Below are 20,091 nucleotides of genomic sequence, written 5' to 3'. Positions count from 1 at the left end.
AAATTCATGCAATTTTGTGAAAAAAAATTCGGGGTCTCGTCTGACGGAGATGACATTATCCAAGAGTAGTGGAAAATTCTCAATAAAGAGTTGGGAAAATGGAGAGAATGCCCTAGCAAAAGCGATGGACAACTATAGAAGCGGGGAAAATCGTACTAACGAGGTAAGTATTTTATAATTTTTGTTTTATTAAGTTTAATCTCTAATATATATTTTGTTAATATTTCTTGCATTTTAAATATTTTGTTAATATTTCTTGCATTTTAAATATTTTGTTCATATTTCTTGCATTATCAATATTTTGATAATATTTCTTGCATTTTAAATATTTTGTTCATATTTCTTGCATTATCAATATTTTGATAATATTTCTTGCATTTTAAATATTTTGTTCATATTTCTTGCATTATCAATATTTTGTTAATATTTCTTGCATTTTAAATATTTTGTTAATATTTCTTGCATTTTCAATATTTTGTTAATATTTCTTGCATTTTCAATATGTTGTTAATATTTCTTGCATTTCCACTTGTTTCTTAATTTTCTTGCACTTCTAATTTATTTGTAAGGTTAATTGCATTTCCATTATTATTTTTTTTTGTTACTTGCATATCCAATATATTTTAAATATTTATTGCATTTCCATTTTTTTGTTAAATAGATGATTCAAGCACAAATGTGGTTCGGTTCAACCGGGGGTGGCAAAAAAAGTTTCAACCATCATGAATGTTGGGAGGTGGTGAAATATTGCAAACGCTTCATAATTATTCCGACGGGTCCCGCCGTTGTGTTAAACGAGACGTCACTCCGTGATTCAATGACATCAGATTCACCTCTCGATTCTCCTATGAGTCAAGACTCACCCATCGAAAAGGAGCCGAGGCCCATTGGCTGAAAGGCCGCGAAGGCAAAGAAAGCGGGTAATTCAAGCAATAATAATTCAAAATTTTTGGAGGAAATTGCAAGGCAAAACGACATAAGAATTGAAATGGAGCAAAAACGCCAAGATAACGAGTTGGCCCTTCAAGCTGAGTATGCACAAGAAAGGGAGTATTTGCGCAAAAAAGATATGGACAAGACGGATCGGGAAACCATGGCGATGGATACAAGTCATATGTCCCTTGAAACAAAACAATTTTGGAAGCTAGAACGAAGGGATGTTATGAGAAGAAGACTTTTTCGGGATGATGGGCCTAGCAACACGGATTGGTTAAATGATGGAAACCATTAAATTAGTTAGCATACCTTTTATGTATTTGTATTTTTCATGTTTTCTATTAAAGTTGTTGTAATTCATGTATTTTATTTTAGTAGTAGTAATTCGTAATGACTTGTATTACATTTCGTTATTTAATAAACAAAGCATTCAATAAATTACCTTTTTATTCAACATATTCCATACTTCAAACAAAACAAAATAAAAATAAAAAAAACTACAAACAAGGCACAATAATAATAACAAACCACAACCAAACCATAATAAATAAAAATACAACACAACCTAACCATAACTAAATAAAACATAACCAAAGCATCTATGCTCCATCATTCATCTTCATTGCCTTTCACCGCCCATAGATGCTCCATCAAGTGAACTTGACGCATTTCATGAATATACGAAGATTGCATCTCTGTATATCGATCTATCATTCGGGTCATCAAATGACCATCCCTCACCAACGGTTCTGGCTCAAACGGTTCTCCACTTGGCCCCATGGGCCTTTCATAAATCCGTGTCAAGGCCGTGTTCATTGGATCCGGTTCGTAGCCCTCTAAAGCATCATAATCGTACTCATCCTCCACAATCATATTATGGAGGATGATGCAAGTCATCATAATTCTTCTGAGGATCTCCTCATCAAACATACGGGCCGCACCTCGAATAATCAACCACCGAGCTTGAAGGATGCCAAAACACCTTTCGACATCTTTCCTGTATCCCTCTTGATAGGTAGCAAATAATTTTTGCTTCTGGGATCGGGGATTTGGAATGGATTTGACAAAAGTGGTCCACCTCGGGTAGATGCCGTCAGCTAGATAATACCCCGTCTGGTATACTGTATTGTTGACTTGATAGGTGATATTGGGGCCCTGGCCTCTCAATACATCGTTGAAGACCGGGGATTGACCCAGCACGTTGAGGTCATTTTGGGATCCTGCAACTCCAAAGAAGGCATGCCAAACCCATGTGTCGAAGCCAGCAACGGCTTCAAGGATGATACTTTTTTGGCCTTTTCTATTTCCGTAATCACCTTGCCAGGCAGTTGGGCAATTCTTCCATTGCCAGTGCATTCAGTCGATGCTACCAATCATTCCTGGAAATCCTCGAGCTTCGGCTTTTTGTAGAAGCCGTTGGAGGTCCCTGGGAGTAGGTCTACGCAGGTAGTCCCTAGTGTCCAGAGTTTCAACAGCTTGACAAAATCTTACCAAAGCCTCCAACGTAGTGGACTTCCCCATCCGGGCAATCTCATCCACCTGATCAGCAGATGCTCCATACGCCAACATTCGTATAACAGCTGTAAGCTTTTGCTCCGGAAGAAGCCCCAAAACCCCAGTAGCATCACACTTTTGAACAAAGTATGCATCATAATTGCAAATATCATGCATGACTTTATTGAACAAATGAGGTTGCATTCTAAATCGCCTTCGAAAATCAACATCAGAGTACAAAAAAGTTGGGATAAAATAATCTTCCAAAAGATTCTTACCCCGAGAATGCCTATGTCTTTCCACATTCCGGCGGCGGCCGACTTGTGAACCACGGCGGCGACCTTGGTTCTCTTCATCTTGCAAAGCCACTGCTATGAGAACTTGTTCATCGACTTGTCTCTGCAACTCATTGATTTCATCTGCTCTATGGTTTCTCTCATTTGTTTCTCGCTCTTGCCTCTCCAAGCATCTCCTAAAATCTTCCATTGAGAATGAATGAAGTATGAATTCTAAACTCTGAGAAATGAAAATATAGAAAGATGTGGTGTGAGGGGTATGAGCTGAGCCTCTGGTTTTATAGAAAATTTTGGCAAGATAGACATGCCACGTGGCTTGATTTGATTGGATGAAAATCTTATCTGAAATTTGAAATTCATCCGAAATTTGAACCCTAATTTGTATGAAATTTGAATTTTGAAATTCATCCGAAATTTGAACCCAAATTTATCTGAAATTTGAACCCAAATTTATCTGAAATTTGAATTTTGAAATTCATTCGAAATTTGAACCCAAAAATTTATCTGAAATTTGAATTTTGAAATTCATCCGAAATTTGAATCCAAAAATCTTATTCGGAAATTTTATCCGATTATTAATACTCTTGACACATAGGAACCCGGAAATCTTATCTGAAAATATTATCCAAATTAATTATTTTCATTTAAAAAGTTGTGAAAAAAATAAAAAAATGAATAGTAATTGCCCTTAGCCATGACAATGGGTGGAAACACAAAATACTATTTGCAAGGGCAACCACTATTCACATGAATAATGGCTGCCCTAGCTCCCCCCTTGCCATGGCTAAGGACAAATGGGTGAAGTTGCTCTTATACCACTTCAAGCCTAAAACACTAACACAACCACCAACACAGCCAAGCAGTAGCCAGAGCTTCTCTTCTTTTGTAAACCACTCTAAGTCATGAACATCATCCAGAAAACCCACTGCCATGAACATACAGAGCCCAAGCCTTCCTCCATCATGCTTATACCATTTCAAACCCAAAACACCAACACAACCACCACACAACCAAGTAGTAGCCAGAGGCAAGCTCATCCTCTAGCCGTTATCACCATGCCCTGAATACCATCTCAAACCTTAAACACTACCCAAAACATGCCACAACACACTGCCACAATCATTCATTCCTCATGAAAGTCTTTCTATCATGCTAAACTTATGGGCACTTGGCTCCCACACCACAAACCTCTCATGCCAAGCCTTTTAATATTCTGACTCACCATGCCAAGCTCATGTGGTCTCTATATCAACTCATGCAGCCATAGAAATCCAAAGAGCCGCTAGATGAAGAACAGAGTATTCTCTAGGACTTGCTTTTACTTCGGGATACTTTGGGTCTAGTTCTTGCTTACTCAAAAAGGAGGACTTGAAGGCTTTATTCAAGACCTAGCAACCATAAAGCCCAGCTAAGCCTTCTCAACAAAAAAGACCCCCACAGTCTCTTAACAATTTAATTAACCATGATAACAGGGTCAAGCCGAGTAAAAAAATTATTTTGAATTGCAGATAAGTGGTGTGTCAGGTTCAAATCACAATGGCAAATTAGTAGTGTATGTAAGAAAATCCGCCTCCCCTTTACTAACTTTGAAACTCCCAAAAAAAATATTAAAAAAATCAATTTAACTAACCATGGTTTAGGTTTTTGAAAGTTTCACCTTTTGAGGCTCCTCTCTTTAGATAACCCCCCCTTTTTTTTTTTGTCATTTATGATCAATTTCAAATAAAAATGTAGTTTCTTTTATTTTAAAAGGCTTTGATTTTTTTTGTAAAACCTAATTTACCCTCCATACTCGACCACTACAACACTGTACATGTAGTTATTCATAATAATAATGTGAGGTATGGACTACAAAACTCAAGTATTATGTAATGTTTCATGACAATTAATGAAGATATGACTTTTTAGTTTGACATTACAAGAGTTAAACTGCAAGGAACAAAAAAATGTGTTGGCCTTAAACATCACTTGAATTATGCTACAGTTTGGACAAATGGCATAACCATAATTAAACATCATGTTATAACATGAAATTGTTGTTTTTACTTGTTAACACATCGGGAAATATACCAAAAGTGAAGTGGTTCTTGTTAAAAGGCTTCTGAAATATGAAGAAAATTACGCTTATGAAAGTTAGACACTACAATGTTTGAGAAGTAACTAATGCTACACATATTTTAAGATATCAGGAAATACAACAGAAGTGAAGTAGTTCGTTTTAATAGGCATCAAAGATATGAAGAAAACGATGCTTATGATTTTCAGACACTGCATTGTTTGAGAAATAACCGATGCTAAACATATTTAAGATATTTGGAAATATATCATAAGTGGAGTGGTTCTTGTCAAAAGGCATAAATGGACCGTTTTTGTTATGGTCAAAGACGTCGGAAGTCAACGTTATTGTGAAGAAAGTCAACAACTAAAGCTAGTTAAGTATCAATTGATTTTGAAGTTATCGTCGTTGTTCATGATAATGTACATCGATTTTTCTCCAATGTCTTTTCTAATAAGCATCACCTTTCTACTGTCAAAGCAACCGTGAAAAACTGATGCCTATTAACAATTTTTTGGTACCTTATCCCATTTCTTGAAACCCAAGTGAGCTTTAATAAGGTTTAGGGCTTACTTTAATCTTAAGAGAAAACCACCGAATGAGGTAGGGTTCAGTAATGTCAACTGACAGGACCCGACCCAATTTTCGTTTTGAAAACCGAGCCGACTCCTTTGCGTGTCCGACACCTGGCAATTGTCGGACACAAATGACCTTTTTACCCTTTTCCTTAATTAATTTCCTTCCGACTTCTGCCGAAAATTCGGCAGAGTCTCCCCTGTATTTTGACCATACCCAAAGTCTTCCACCTGCTAAACAGTCTCAGAAATCCTACCAACAGCCAGACTAATTCAACAACAGTTTCCAACCTCAGTTCCTTAAGTTCAACAGGATATCAGAGCATTTCTATACAAATTTACAGGATTAACAAAAGAGTTACAACGAAATCCTACACTTTGGTGGTGGGGCGGGAGCTAAGCTGATGACCCGGGTGGTTTCCTTCGTTCTTCTAAGGCCTGGGGGCGAAAAACAGGTTGAAAATGTGAGTGGACAAACATAATGTTCGAGAAAACATTTGAGAACATAATAACCCCCGTTTTGAAAAAAAACATAGGGATAAAACTATAATATGCTCATAATCAACTCGAAATCTTCAATTAAACGTAAATACACATAATTTCATAAATATTCAATAATATGCACAATATATTCTAGTGATATGTATGGAGTATCAAAGATACTAATAGAAAGGCATGAAATTGTAACTGCATTAAAAACTTAAAATCCTTTAAAACTGCCACCTAATTGTACCCCTGATGGCCGTCAATTCCCTGGCAGGTCTCGGACGTCACACAGGCTACCCGAGCCGCAAACTGGCGAAATCAGGGGACTATGATCAGCCTGATCCGCCGGCAGATCCTCGATGACACCAAGTCACTCGAGTCGCTCAGGCAGGATACAGGGGACCGTAGTCAGCCTGATCCGCAATCCTGGCAGGTCTCGGGGACACAGAGTCAGCCGAGCCGCAATCCTGGCAGGTCTCGGGACATCAAGTCTGCCGAGCCGCAAATCCTGGCACTCACGGTCCGAGCGTCCCCGGAACTCGTGAGGCAAGTCAAGTGCACTGACTAACTGAAATCAGACCGGATGTCCGTCGACGTCGGTCCAACTCTGGGTAATCACCAACTGTAGGGCGGGTACATGGTGGTCTGAAATAACTGTTTCTGATAAAAACTGATCTACTCTGAACTCTGGTAAATCTGAACTAAATCACTAATTTGGCCTCAAAATCACAAATCTGCTGCTTGTCTAGTTTTATAAAAATAAGGGCATTGCATCATAAAATTTATGCTGAAATTACTTATTCAAGATCAAATATAAAATATAATTATAAAATCTTTTTGAGAAAGAAAAGTCCACTCACTGCTGGTCCGAGCTAGCTGGACCTCTCGAGGGTCCCTCCTGTGGATTAGCCGGACTCCTGGTGCCTGCTTAATCAAGATTAATAAATTAAACAAGTGCTGGATAAATAAAATTTAAATTAAACACCCTGCCCCCGGCTCCTAGAAATACGTGTGTTTCATCCTGAGTTACTCCTATGCCCACATTAGCCCTTTCTGACACTGGGACCGGTTTTGGAAGGTCCGATGCTCTGTTAAGCGAGAAACCGTCAGATCGGCCGACCCGGGACCTGTGGGGTCCACGGTGTCCGATGGCCAATCTGATCATCCCTGAAGGTTTCTTATAGAGCGGGAACCATGTTCTGCGAATTTGGTCCGAATCGGACGGTCGGATTGGCCAAAATCGCGTTATCGCTTAAAACCCTAACCCTAGCCCCAGGGTTCGCGATTCCGGAGTATCCAGGACTCCGATTCGCGATCCGTCGAATCCTACGCGATCCTGAAATCACGTAGACCGACATATCCAAAATTCAGCGCGATCCAACTATTACACGACACTGCACCCACGGATCGCGCGATATGGAAAATCTGTTCGGGGCTCAAACGGACTCCGAATCGAGATCCGCGAAATCCCACATGCTCGTGACGACACGAGGGTCACAAAACTGCACAGAATTACCTCACTACCCTCGCCCACGCGCTCCAGCACGCGAGGGCAGCTTTGGGTGTCCAAAGCGATTTCGGGTGGCCGAAAAATCTCGGAACCAAGACTCCAAACTCCTACCCTAGGTAAAACACCCCATTTGGAGTCACTTTTGTTCTTGGACAACCCCCAAAAAGTGACCAAAATCAGTAGTTTCGAACGGCCGAAGTTCCGGCCAGATTTCAAGTCGAAAATCGAACCCCTTAGAGCTAAAATCGATCGAAGCCCATATACCCATCAGTTAGAACACGAAAAATAGCTAAGAAACCATACCTTACTCGATCGATTTGGTGGAGAAACGAAGGAGAATTTCGAGCTGGAAGTTTGGGTAGCTTCGGACGAACCTCCGTCGAAAAACACGATTTTCCGGCCAGCTCAGGACGGCCCCAGGGTTGAGGTCGGTTGGAGAAGGTAGGGGACTCGATGGCGGTTCCAACGCCACCGGTCCCGTGGCCATTGGAGCTTGGAGGCGGCGCCAGCACCCTCTGGAAGTCGGAGGCCCGTTTCGCGCAGAGTCTGGGTTTATATAGATGCAACTTCGAAATACTTACGTTTGTGCCACTGAGACTCTTTTGACCATAACTTTTTCGTTACAACTGACTGCTTGTTTTCTACACGTTCTGTAATCTTATTGGGTCCAATCTAGCTAGGATTTGGCTCCCTGACTTCCTTAAATCTCATTTCACCTTCCTCAAGTGATAACTATCGAGAATACTTATCTGAAGATCCTTCTTCCAATATCTGCCTAATTCCTTGTCAATCCTGGATTACAATACTTCCAGATTTCAATAAACCTTACTTAACATTCTTTCTTCGTACTTGGGTGCTCCATACTATGTCTCGAGTAAGGCATCTATTAGAAACATCTAATTCAAGGAAATCCAATAATTGTCACTTAAGGCATATCCTCAAACCAGCATCTTTTTACTTAACTCATTCTGAAACTGTAGTTCATTATGTCTCTCCATACTTTTGGCTACACCAGCCTTAAAACCATTTGCAATATTACCATCCTAGCTGGTTTCTCTACTAACACTAGCTCCAATTCGATGGCCTCCAAGCCTGCGGTCGTTCGATGATGGAAAACTGTAATCACCACTGTAGTATCTCTCTTTATCCCTTCCTGAGTAAGATTATCTCCTTCCCAATACTGTGTACAGAGTGCACCCCATAGTCTGCCCCTTATCTGGCTGGGACAGACATCACCTCCAACTAATTACAATACCTGGGATGGAGGCTTTTTAACTTTATCATAACCAGATACTACCTCTTACTTCCCATTGTTTATTACTAGAAATCGTACGTGAAACCTTTTTCTTGTATTTGGTTTCAACCGTTATCCTCTATCCTGCTGCAAAACTCATGTGTTCACACCTTCTGTAGACTCATGAATAAGGTTGACTATCATATTCTGTTCCCAAAATGTTTACTTCGTACGGGTCAAAGGATTTTAACATCACTTCTTAATCACATCCTACCCAAAACTTTATTCTCCTGTGAAACAACCAGGATTTCCTATGACCTGCTATACTCCTTCAACTCAGTCCTCTTTTACTGCTAGATACCATTATTATTCCAATTTATAGCTCTTACTCCTGTTTACTTGATCCACCCATCTCGCGGATGGTTCTCTGGCTGACTATAACCTGGGCTAACATCTCCAGGGTCTACTGAGTGTTAGGATCTTCCTGCCTACTAAGTATAGTAGGTACGGCTCCTTACAAACCTCTTAAGAAATTACTCTGCCGGTTTAGATACCGACACAGCTCCTGTCTGACTTGGAATTTTCATTCCCTTACGTCGGGATAACTATCTAATTTTTCCTACGGATACCACCACCATTTGGGCCCAACTTGAGAAGAGAACAAGGATGCACGAAGTGCGAAGTCTACAGGAAGTAAAACCTACGCTCTGATACCAAATTGACAGGACCCGACCCAATTTCCACTTTGAAATTCGGGCCAAGTCCTGTGCGTGTCCGACACTTGGCGAATGTCGGGCACAAATGTCTTTTTTACCCTTATTACTTCAACTTTTCCTTAAAATTGCCTTAGACTTCTGCCGAAAATTCGGCAGAGTCTCCCTTGTATTTTTGACTTATCCCAAAATTTTTCACCTGTTAATCAATCTCAGAAACCCTACCAACAGCCAGACTAAGTCAACAAACAGATTCCAGCCTCAGTTCCTTATGTTCAACATGATATCAGAGCATTTTCTAGGGTTTTCAAGGTTGCGAGGATTTTCTGCAAAACTTTACCTTGGCACGGAAACTATGATTGGCCCGGTGGTGGATCCCGCGTACTTCTACGGCCTGGGGGCGAAAAACAGTTTGAAACAATGTGAGTGGACCAAAAATAATGTTCTTCAAAAATAATTCTCATAACATAATATCCCTCATTGTAAAAAGAAATTTAACTAAATAAAACTGAATACTTACTTTCTACATCACGCATAGTCAATTCAAGGCATTCTATATCAGTCATATTCAAGCTTGAAAGTTTCATACAAAAACCACTGAATTCAAAGCTTTCATAAAAGTACTGAAATCAAATGCGTATAAAAACTCTGTACTCAGACCTTTCATAACTGAATAAATATAAAGGGATCTATGTCCGAAAAATCAGAAAAACTGATTTATAATAGCTAAAAATCAACATTTAATAAAGAAACTCAGAATCCTTTGAAAATATCACCAGTATGTACCCCTGTCATTTCCGTCAATTCCCTGGCAGGTCTCGGGCGTCACACAGACTTACCCGAGCCGCAAACTGGCGAAATCGGGGGACTATGATCAGCCTGTCCCGCCGGCAGATTCCTCGATGACACCAAGTCAACTCGAGTCGCTCTGGCAGGTTGCAGGGGACCGTAGTCAGCCTGATCCGCAATCCTGGCAGGTCTCGGGGACATAAAGTCAGCCGAGCCGCAATCCTGGCAGGTCTCGGGACACCAAGTCCGCCGAGCCGCAAATCCTGGCACTCACGGTCCGAGCGTCCCCGAAACTCGTGAGGCAAGTCAAGTGCACGGACTGAACTATAATCAGACTGGATGTCCGTAGACATCGGTCCGACTCTGGGTAATCACCATAAAGAAAAACGGGTACGAGGTGGTTTTAAAATAAATTTCTTTTAAAAAGAAATATTTGAATAATAACTGTAAAACTCAAGTCGTGCTGCGGTCTCAACTGATTCAAAACTCAAACTCTGTTTCTGTAACAGGTAAATAGGCAGCATAGACTTATAGAACTATTACTGTACTGATCGTGTTCAAAATCGTAATAAAACTTACTCAAAGACTGAATGAAGAAACTTACTCAAATAAACTCATTTATAAAACTCATTTATATAAAAGCATTTATAAAATTTATTTATATAAAAGCACATCAATTCATATAAAAGCACATCAATTCCTTCATGAAACCTGATTTATGAAAGAAGGTCCACTCACAGATGGTCCGAGCTACTTCGATCCCTCGGAAGTCTCCTTTTAAAATTTTGTCGGGCTCCTGATGCCTGATTACCCCGAAAGATTAAATTAATAAACTGCTGAAATAAAACGAATTTCAACTAAACACCCTGCCCCCCGATTCCTAAAAATACGGCTTTTCAACTCAAATTACTCCTATACCCACAATAGCTTTTTCAGACAGTTGGACCAGTTTTTGGGAGGTCCGATACTCAGCTAAGCGAGAACTGTCAGATCGGCCGCCCCGGGACCCGTGGGGTCCACGATCTCCGATTGCCAATCTGGACTTCCCTGAAAATTTCTCATAGGACGGGAACCATGTTCTGCGAATTTGGTCCAAATCGGACGGTCAGATTGGCCAAAATTGCGTTATCGCTTAAAACCCTAACCCTAGCCCCAGGGTTCGCGATTCCGGAGTATCCGGAACTCCGATTCGCAATCCGTCGAATCCTACACGATCCTGACATCGTGTAGACCGACATATCGAAAATTCAGCGCGATCCGACAATTTAACGACACTGCACCCACGGATCGCGCGATATGAAAAATCCGTTCGGGGCTCAAACGGACTCCGAATCGAGATCCGCGAAATCCCACACGCTCGTGACGACACGAGGGTCACAAATCTGCACAGAATTATATTAGTACCCTCGCCCACGTGCTCCAGCACGCGCGGACAGCTTTGGGTGTCCAAAGCGATTTCGGGTGGCCGAAAAATCTCGGAACCAAGACTCCAAACTCCTACCCTAGGTAAAACACCCCATTTGGAGTCACTTTTGTTCTTGGACCACCCCCAAAAAAGTGCCCGGAAACAGTAGTTTCGAAGGGCCGAAGTTCGGCCGAATTTTCAAGTTCAAAATCGAACCTCTTAGAGCTAAAATCGATCAAAGCCCAGCCTACCATCAGTTAGAACACGAAAAATAGCTGAGAAACCATACCTTACTCGATCGATTTGGTGGAGAAACGAGGGAGAATCTCAAGCTGGAAGTTCGGGTAACTTCGAACGAACCTCCGTCGGAAAATACGGTTTTCCGGCCAGCTCAGGGCGACCCCGGGGTTGAGACCGGTTGGAAACGGTGGGGGACTCGATGGCGGTTCCAACACCACCGGTGCCGTGGCCATTGGAGCTCGGAGGCGGCGCCAGCAGCTTCTGGAAGTCGGCGGCCCGTTTCGCGCAGAATCTGGGTTTATATAGATGAAACTTCGAAATATTTACGGTTATGCCACTGAGACTCTTTTGATCATAACTTTTTCGTTACAACTCCGATTCGGGCCCACTCCGTGTCTACGGACTCCTTTCGCCGTGCTCTACGCAATGGCGCTAGCGAAACTCTCAAATTCTTTCTCGATCAAAAAGTTAAATTTTTCCCTTTAAAATAATGCGAGGGCAATTTGGTCATTTTGCTAAAAGATATTTTCTTTACTTTTTAGATATTTTCTTTCTTTTTAGATATTTTGTTTTGGGTTCTTACAGTTCTTACATCAACTGAAAGACCAACTAAGCATTCAATGATTGTCCACTATATACGACTTTTTATTTTTATTTTATACAAGCGATAATGGGAGAGGGAATCGAACTTAAGACCTCAGGTGCTTAGGTAAATGCTCTTAACCACTTGAAATTGGAATCTCCTAACCTGAGGACTTCATATCATAATCTGGGGGTATTTTCTAGAGGGTCGTTGGGAACTCGAGACTTGGGGGAATCTCGATTTCACACCGTACATAAAACAATATAGGTCCAAAATTCCAATACAAAATTAAATTAAACATATCCACTTAATTTACAATTAAGTTCCAATCATGCCCAACAATTTGCATATATATACATCATCTGAAGAAGAAAATTGGACCTCAAACACAACACACAAACTCTACTTCATTATCTTGCACTTTTCACTTCCTAACTAGTCTAGTTCGTGCTTTCCACATATTATAGCCAAGTTCTTCAGTTTTCTAGTTTATTTTCATGCACTCTAAATTCCATTGTTATTAGATTTCAAATCATTTTAATTTAAGTTGTTTTCTTTAAATACAAAGTTTTTTTCTATTCAAGTTTACTTAATTAGTTTTAGGGATAATTGTCGAAATGTCACCTGAACTTATACCTCATTTTCAATTTGTCACCTTAAATAAAAATTTAGAGAAATGTCACCTTAATTTTTTAAAATCCATGATTTGTCATATGACTTTAACACCATCCAATTTTCCATCTATTTTAAGGGTATTTTAGTATTTTCATTTTCAAAAAAAAAAAAAAAAAAAAGAGACCTTTCTCCCTTTCTCCCCTACCTGCCCCCAAAACACATTGCACAGGAACACAACCCCCCCCCCCCCCCCCTTTTTCTCTCTCTAACCATGTATAAATAATAATTTTTCCATTTTTAAAATGCCCGTAAAAAATGAAAAGACTAAAATACCCTTAAAAATAGATGAAAAATTGAATGGTGTTAACGTCAGATGACAAATCATGGATATTGAAAAATTAAAGTGACATTTCTCTTAAATTTTTCTTTAAGGTGACAAATTGAAACTGAAGTATAAGTTCAGGTGACATGTCTATAAAAATCTCTTAGTTTTAAGTTTATTGTTTTTCGTAGTTTATAGTTGGTTCTTCGCTTTATTAAGTTTTTTTTTTTTCTATTTTGTTTGAACACACTTACTTTCTTGTCATTTAGTTTCTTGCATTTACATTCATCATATCATAAATCCTAAAAATCAAACAACAAAAAAATTAAAAATCCAAAACCTAACCATTCTTGACCCCAATGAACATCCCATAACTATCTTTCCGTTCAAGCCATTTTTGGTGGCTTGGTACGCGTTCATGCATCTCAAACAAAGAATGACCATAACTCATTCTATTAACCCACCTGAAGAGAGGGAAACTCTACAAACTACCAAATGTTTTTGCATGGGCAAAAGCGTGCCGAATACCCTGTTGCGTAAGCATAAATAAATCTACCAAAACTTATGTTGGTTGTTGCAATTAGAACCGAGAAACTTCATTCCCTCAATTACTTAAATTCAAAGAACTTCATGTTTTAATTCGATTACAAAACTTCACGTCCTGATCTCTTTATGATACAAACTCATCATAAAATAGTGTAAGTAAATAAATTTGTTCTTTAAAGAATAAATAAAAAAACATATGAATTTACCTGCCGACAACAAGACGTTTCTCTTTCTCCTTATAATATTTGTTCCAACACAACCAATTTATGCATTCTCTACTCTCTCTCTCAATGCCAAACAACAGCCACCAAGAACTTCAACCGTCTCCCACATTTTCCAGCAATACTGCCATGTTTGGATCGGGCCAAACAATACACGCATGATCTTTTCTGGTCGAGCAGCCTACTGTATTTTTTACAAGTTATTTGATCCAAATATATGAAGTGTTACATTTTGGAATATGCAAGTAAGGCGTTTGATGGAATGTCGCATCGGGACATGGTCTCATGTAACACTATGATTTTCAGCTGAGAGTGGCGACATTGGGTTCGCGCAGTCTTGTTTTGATGTTATGCCTGAGATGAGAGGGATGTGGTTTCTTGGAATTCTGTGATTTCAAGGTACTTGCAGACTCCTCAACTATCAGAAGTCGATTGAAGTAATTTATGTGATTTCAGGGAATTCTACTGTACTACGACCGCTGTTCTAAACACATGCAGAGGTTTGCATTCTCTAACCAAAAAAACACATCCTTTGGGCTATGGCTTATTTATTTAAATACAATACGCCAATGAGTCAAATTTTTATTTGTTTGAAACTAGTGTGCTTCACATGGCAAGTTGCTAAGCCTACCTTTTTCTTCTGTTTACCCTTTTTATCTTTCTTTGAGGTAGAAGGCAACCATGTAAAATGCATCAATGGAAACTTTGCAATCATGTGAAAGTCGTATGAACAGAATGGATAATGACACTAAGCATTTTGGGCAAAACGAACGGTAATCCATCTACCAGCTTACGTACAAAATGAGAAGGGCAACGAAACTAAAAGGAAGAATATTCAAATTCACTACTTCAAGAATATATTCAGAAGCATTGAAAAACCAAAAAACAAAAAACCAAATCCTGAACCGAAACCTCCTCCTCTGTGGTTACGACTCAAGGGTAACTGCTGGATAGTCTTGGTAGCCAGTGATGCCTGTTATCCTTATCCGTGTATTTGGCTGGATAACATTAAATGAGTTAAAACTAAATCAAAAGCATCAAAACAGGAATAGGCAATTAAGAGGAAAAGTGATGTGTGTATTTGATCAAGGAAATATATAAGATCTTAAGAAAAACACGTACAAAAGTTTGTTTTCATCCCAAGGGATAAAGGTAGATGTGCTCTTCGTTTTCAGAATTTTGTTTTTAAAAAAAACATATAACAAACTGTAAGCTATAGGTGTTTGCTCGATTATTCAGGAACTTCTTGTTTGGAGCACTAGATGAAAAGTATACAGAAAACTAAAAGTACATATTGCTGCCTTTGCGTCCTAGCTACGATGACAAATTAAAATCATTGAGCTTGGTTTTAGCAAATTACATGTGATGCACTCTGCAAGATTCAGCAGCTTGTACTACAAAGATATATATATATATATATTTCAATTTCAAACATAAATTTCCCCAAAAATCTTGTCAGTATGGTACCTGATTGACTCTAATACCTGAAAATCTTGTCACAACTCAAAGAATGTGCTCACCACATGGGGTCAAAATCCTAATAGAATTACTCACTAACGAAGATGATTGTCGCCTATATAGTCCATATAGACCCAATTCATGGTGAGACTCGGCATGCAGTCACATAATCCATAACACATAGTGAACTACCATATCAAATTTTCTTTCTTTCTTTCTTATTTTATGTTTTGCTTTGTGTTCATATCAGCCCTTAACATTATATAATACCACTCAAATCCCCTCTTCAAAAACAATTCTTAGACTTTTTCAAAGTTACCCTCAGTTTCGCTGTTCCCAAAAACATCTGCATGAATCAATAAATCCCTCTTGTATCCATCTCATATCCCTTGTGTATCCTTTCAGAGTATCCATGTCGTATCCAAAGGTTAAACTTGCCAAAATGTCAAGTAAATAGAAATTTAGAGCATTGAATACCTGCTTTATACATTTTGGTCAAGAGTCACATGAACTGGGTGCATGACTGATCAGGAAATAGGACTCGAATATAAACTAGGGTAAATAAAAGATGAGGGTGATAAAGTAAATGAGAGGCAAAGTCTCATTGCAGTATATGCAAAATGCATATACCTGTAACTTCGTTTCTATCATCCTAATAGGCCAAAAAACTATATGAAAAATTGAAACTTTGTTTCTTTCCTTGTTTCCATATATGAAATCAAATCGTCGCAACAAATTTAGTTGCACTCATGAATAAACTCTACTGTTCTGGTTAGCTCACAAAGAAATGAGATGAATGAAGGTAATACCTGTCGGTGACCAATGTTTCTCCTATAATTTTTCTTCTTTTTATACTTGAAGACAACTACTTTGTCATTTAGTCCCTGCATAATAATATGTCACAATAAGACGCAGAAAATATACGCAGACACACATACAGAGACATATTATTTGTGAGGGTAAAAGCGATCGATTCATTATGATATAGTGACTTACTTGTTCTTCAACTACAGCATGTACAGCTGCATTTGTTACCACTGGTTTTCCAATGTAGGTAGTTGTTTTTGTTCCCACAAGCAATACCTTGTTCAGAACAATCTGCATAAGATCAAGTTTAAACATCTTGAGAACAAAGCAATGATCAGTTCTTGGCAAATAAAAGAGCCAATGCTGATAACGTCACTGGTTTTATAAATATAAAGAATTAAAGATTTTTTTGGGTCATGAAAGAATTAATGATTTAGAATCATTATTTAAAGGCTAGACAACAGACCACAGTATTCTCCAACTATTGATGGATTCTAGTAAAGCAATAGTACATTTCTATGGAGTTAAAAATATTCTTGTGCTGAAAGGGAGATAAGGGAAGAGCCTCTACACTTTGGCACATTTATAATTTTGAGATTTGAGGTGTTTCGGATTCAGAATAAGAAGTTGGTTAGTCATGAGTCTAGTTTCTTTTACCCTTGTTTAGGTGAAGTACATGCACTGTTTAGTTACTGAAAAGTCTTTCCCCTTTTAAGAGTTTGAAAAGAATCTCCATATTTTATTAGAAATTTGCAGATTCTGTTGCTCTATGCGTAGGACTTTCTGCATGTTTTATACTTTGTAAGGTGAGACATTGAGGTTCCCAGAAGACAAAAGTGTGGTTATAGGTTTTCATATCTTCTTGATTATTATTCTTCTAATTACTCTCTTCTATTTTCTTTCGCATCTATGCAATCTTCAACCAATTGTTAATACCATTACAAACCCTAAAAAGGTTCTCAATGTTACATACCGAAATATATTCTAAATATTCTAATTCCATCATGAAAGAGAAAATAAATTATGTCGCTAACTAGAATAACCTATATTCTAACTCCATCATGACGTGCTGAAATATACTCTGAACTATTTCATATTCTCATTGACAAGGCATACCCATCGGTCGGTGTAATGCAAAGGAGAGTTTTTTTTAAATGGAACCACCAAAGTTATTTTAAGCATGTTACTGGCAATCTGAACCCAAAACTTAATGCAGCTTTATGAACCGAGATTGCACACTATTTGTTCAAGCATCCATAAGTTCATAGTTCAATTTCAAGGCAATGGAGGATAAACTACCAATTGAGTTGTAAAATTCTTCTTCCTTTTTATTTCTTCTTTTTTAGTTCAGGATAACAGAGGAGAAGACCACGTTAATTGTGTTATGGAAAAGATAGTGTAACAAGACGAAAAGCATCTAGCACTAAGATCTTGAAGAAGTGCCAATACAGGTTAAAGTGAACAGTGTAGCTCTCCAAAGTGAAAAGCAATTATTTTAGCTGAAATTGCTCCTCCAAAAAAGTGCATCCACGAAAAGGCAAACCCATTGTTCATAGTACTTCCTCATTCTCCCTCATCAAGTGTCAATATCTCACAGGAAATCAAAGGACTAAATAATTATAATTGGTAAGGAATTACTTACCATAATATTTACCTCTATCATTGACTGCCTTGGTTATTTAAGGAGCATTCATCAAAGTAGATGCTCATAGCAAGGGCATTCACACCTAAACATTGAAAATTCTAGGTACAGTAGAAGAGCATACTGTTAATGCACTACTTTCACTAAAAAAATTATTAGATGCTTCCCTTTAAGTATTGTGTACCCAAAAATGAAAACTAGATTTTGATCCCAAGCTGGTTACAACCATAAGCAAACCCAAAAGAATTCCACGAGAGGGCAAAGCTCATAAACTGAGGGCTGTGTTCCTGATTTTCCTTTCTACCAATAAAGGGTAACCACATTAGTCAACAAGAACTTTGTTATTGGCATAGATCAAACGCCCATGACTTTGTCTTGAAATGATTACTTGTGAAATAGGAAACAGAAGGCCAATAGTTGCAAACAAGTTCCTTTCCCAGTTATAATTAATGCTTCTACAACATCTTGTAAAGGATTGACTCATTGCAGCATTTTCAATCAACAGTTTTATGCAACTATGGCTACAACAATTTATGATTCTACAACAATTTATGATTTGATGCAACATTAGCTGAAAGTCACCTAATTTCACAGGTTCTCAACTGATGGGCTTAATAATTTGAGGCATGTCACTGGAAATGGAATGTTTCTCATGCCAACCCAAGAAGTAAAAGCGTATTAACTTCATCAAAATTACTGCACTTGTGTGTGATTCTTGTACTGGCAATGTATTAAAATCCAATCAAAGCAAAAATCACAAAACTAAGTAAAGCTGGATATAACTACAACAAGAATTGCCATGATGGAACAAACATGACAAGAATTCAAGTAACTAATAACCAAAGAATGAGAAGAATATCATACCTTATCATTGACATTAGCGCCTTTCAGCCTCTGAGTATAGATATATCGTCCAGGTATAACAATGTATTGGCGCCCACCAATCTAAACAGACATCATACAGAAGCAAATCCAGTCATAAGATTAGCAATTATGATCTAAATAGAGAACCCAAAATTCGAACTTCTGTTTTTAGAGAAAAGAAACTAAGCAAAAACGTAATTACAAACAAAATGTCAGCTGGTTAATCAACTGAACAACAAAATTAATGACCACAAACGCCATTTTTTCAGCTTAAAACATCTGGGTAATCATAAATTCAGTCAATGAATTGAAATTGAATACATACCATAACAACACCAAACAACTGCTCGCGTTTTGGGGATGAAGGGGTTTCAACCACCTGCAAAGCCGCAGGCTCCGTATCATCAGGTTTGGCCTCAGACTCCGAGGATTGAAACTCGGCCTCGACGACCACAGCAGATTCAGCTTCCGCCGACTTGGTTAGAAGAGGGAATGTGGGTCGTGAAGAGGAGGAAGACAGCTTGTGCGAAGAAGAAGAAGAAGAAGAAGAGAGAGACAGAAAGCTGACATTGCTGGACGGGGTTTGAAGGTTCTGTGAGATTTTGCAATGGGTTGCGAACAAAGAGCACAAGGAAAGAGTTGCAGAGGCTGCCATTGTTTTGATTTGAGAGGAAAGGCTTAAGGCTACAACAAGTGAGCTGTTCACTCACTCTGCCATGGACTTATCCTATCCGTTAGCAGAAACCAAGTATGTATGTGGGGGAAGGAAGTCTATTTCGGCCCAACAATTTGCTCTTCATACTCTACATTTGCAAACTCTAAAATTCAATTTTACCCTTTGGAAAGAATTTGAAAGAAGCAAAAAAGAAAATAATACCAACCAACATCCTTAGCAAAACTAATTAATATTAATTAGACAAGAGGATTATTAATAATTTTTTTAATCGAAGCGATAATCTATTATTGAGACAAAATTACATAAGAACTTAGAAAAATGAAAAGAGAATATAAAGATTGGAATGTTAAAGAAACTTTGTTAGTGAGTTTGGGATAACTTTTGGGATTGGATCTAATTTAGGCATTTCGATCATTGGATTTTTTGTTTTTTACCGTTAGATTAGGTCAAATTAAATCTAGATCATCATATCGGAGCTAGTCGTTGGATCGCAAGAGCCAGTTAATCTAGATCGCTTCAAAGTGTCATTAGACTCTACGCACAACAGGCTCCTTGCACGATTGAACCCGTGCATCGCAATTAAGCGATAAATTCATGTACGTGCTTGTTGAGTGGGCTCTAGC

At 38.6% G+C, this 20,091-nt stretch overlaps 1 protein-coding gene across 2 annotated transcripts; it reads right to left on the bottom strand.

The window, feature by feature from the left end:
- Positions 1-14,748: 14,748 nt before the first annotated feature.
- On the bottom strand, positions 14,749-19,643 carry LOC117623388 (50S ribosomal protein L21, chloroplastic). Of its 2 annotated transcripts, XM_034354341.1 has the most exons (5): positions 19,118-19,643; positions 18,793-18,873; positions 16,476-16,577; positions 16,289-16,363; positions 14,749-15,019 (listed from the first exon to the last, which is right to left on the bottom strand). In XM_034354341.1, exons 1-5 carry the CDS (start codon positions 19,445-19,447, stop codon positions 14,948-14,950), a joined length of 660 nt encoding a protein of 219 aa, XP_034210232.1. In that variant the 5' UTR covers positions 19,448-19,643; the 3' UTR covers positions 14,749-14,947. The 2 variants fall into 2 exon arrangements, with proteins under 2 accessions (XP_034210232.1, XP_034210233.1); XM_034354342.1 differs by lacking the exon at positions 16,289-16,363 and having other exon boundaries at positions 19,118-19,545.
- Positions 19,644-20,091: the final 448 nt, after the last annotated feature.

This window comes from Prunus dulcis, chromosome 3, assembly GCF_902201215.1.
Source record: "Prunus dulcis chromosome 3, ALMONDv2, whole genome shotgun sequence".
Classification (NCBI taxonomy): domain Eukaryota; kingdom Viridiplantae; phylum Streptophyta; class Magnoliopsida; order Rosales; family Rosaceae; genus Prunus; species Prunus dulcis.
The sequence above is the reverse complement of the archived record's forward strand: the minus strand, read 5'-3'. Positions and strand labels throughout refer to the sequence as shown.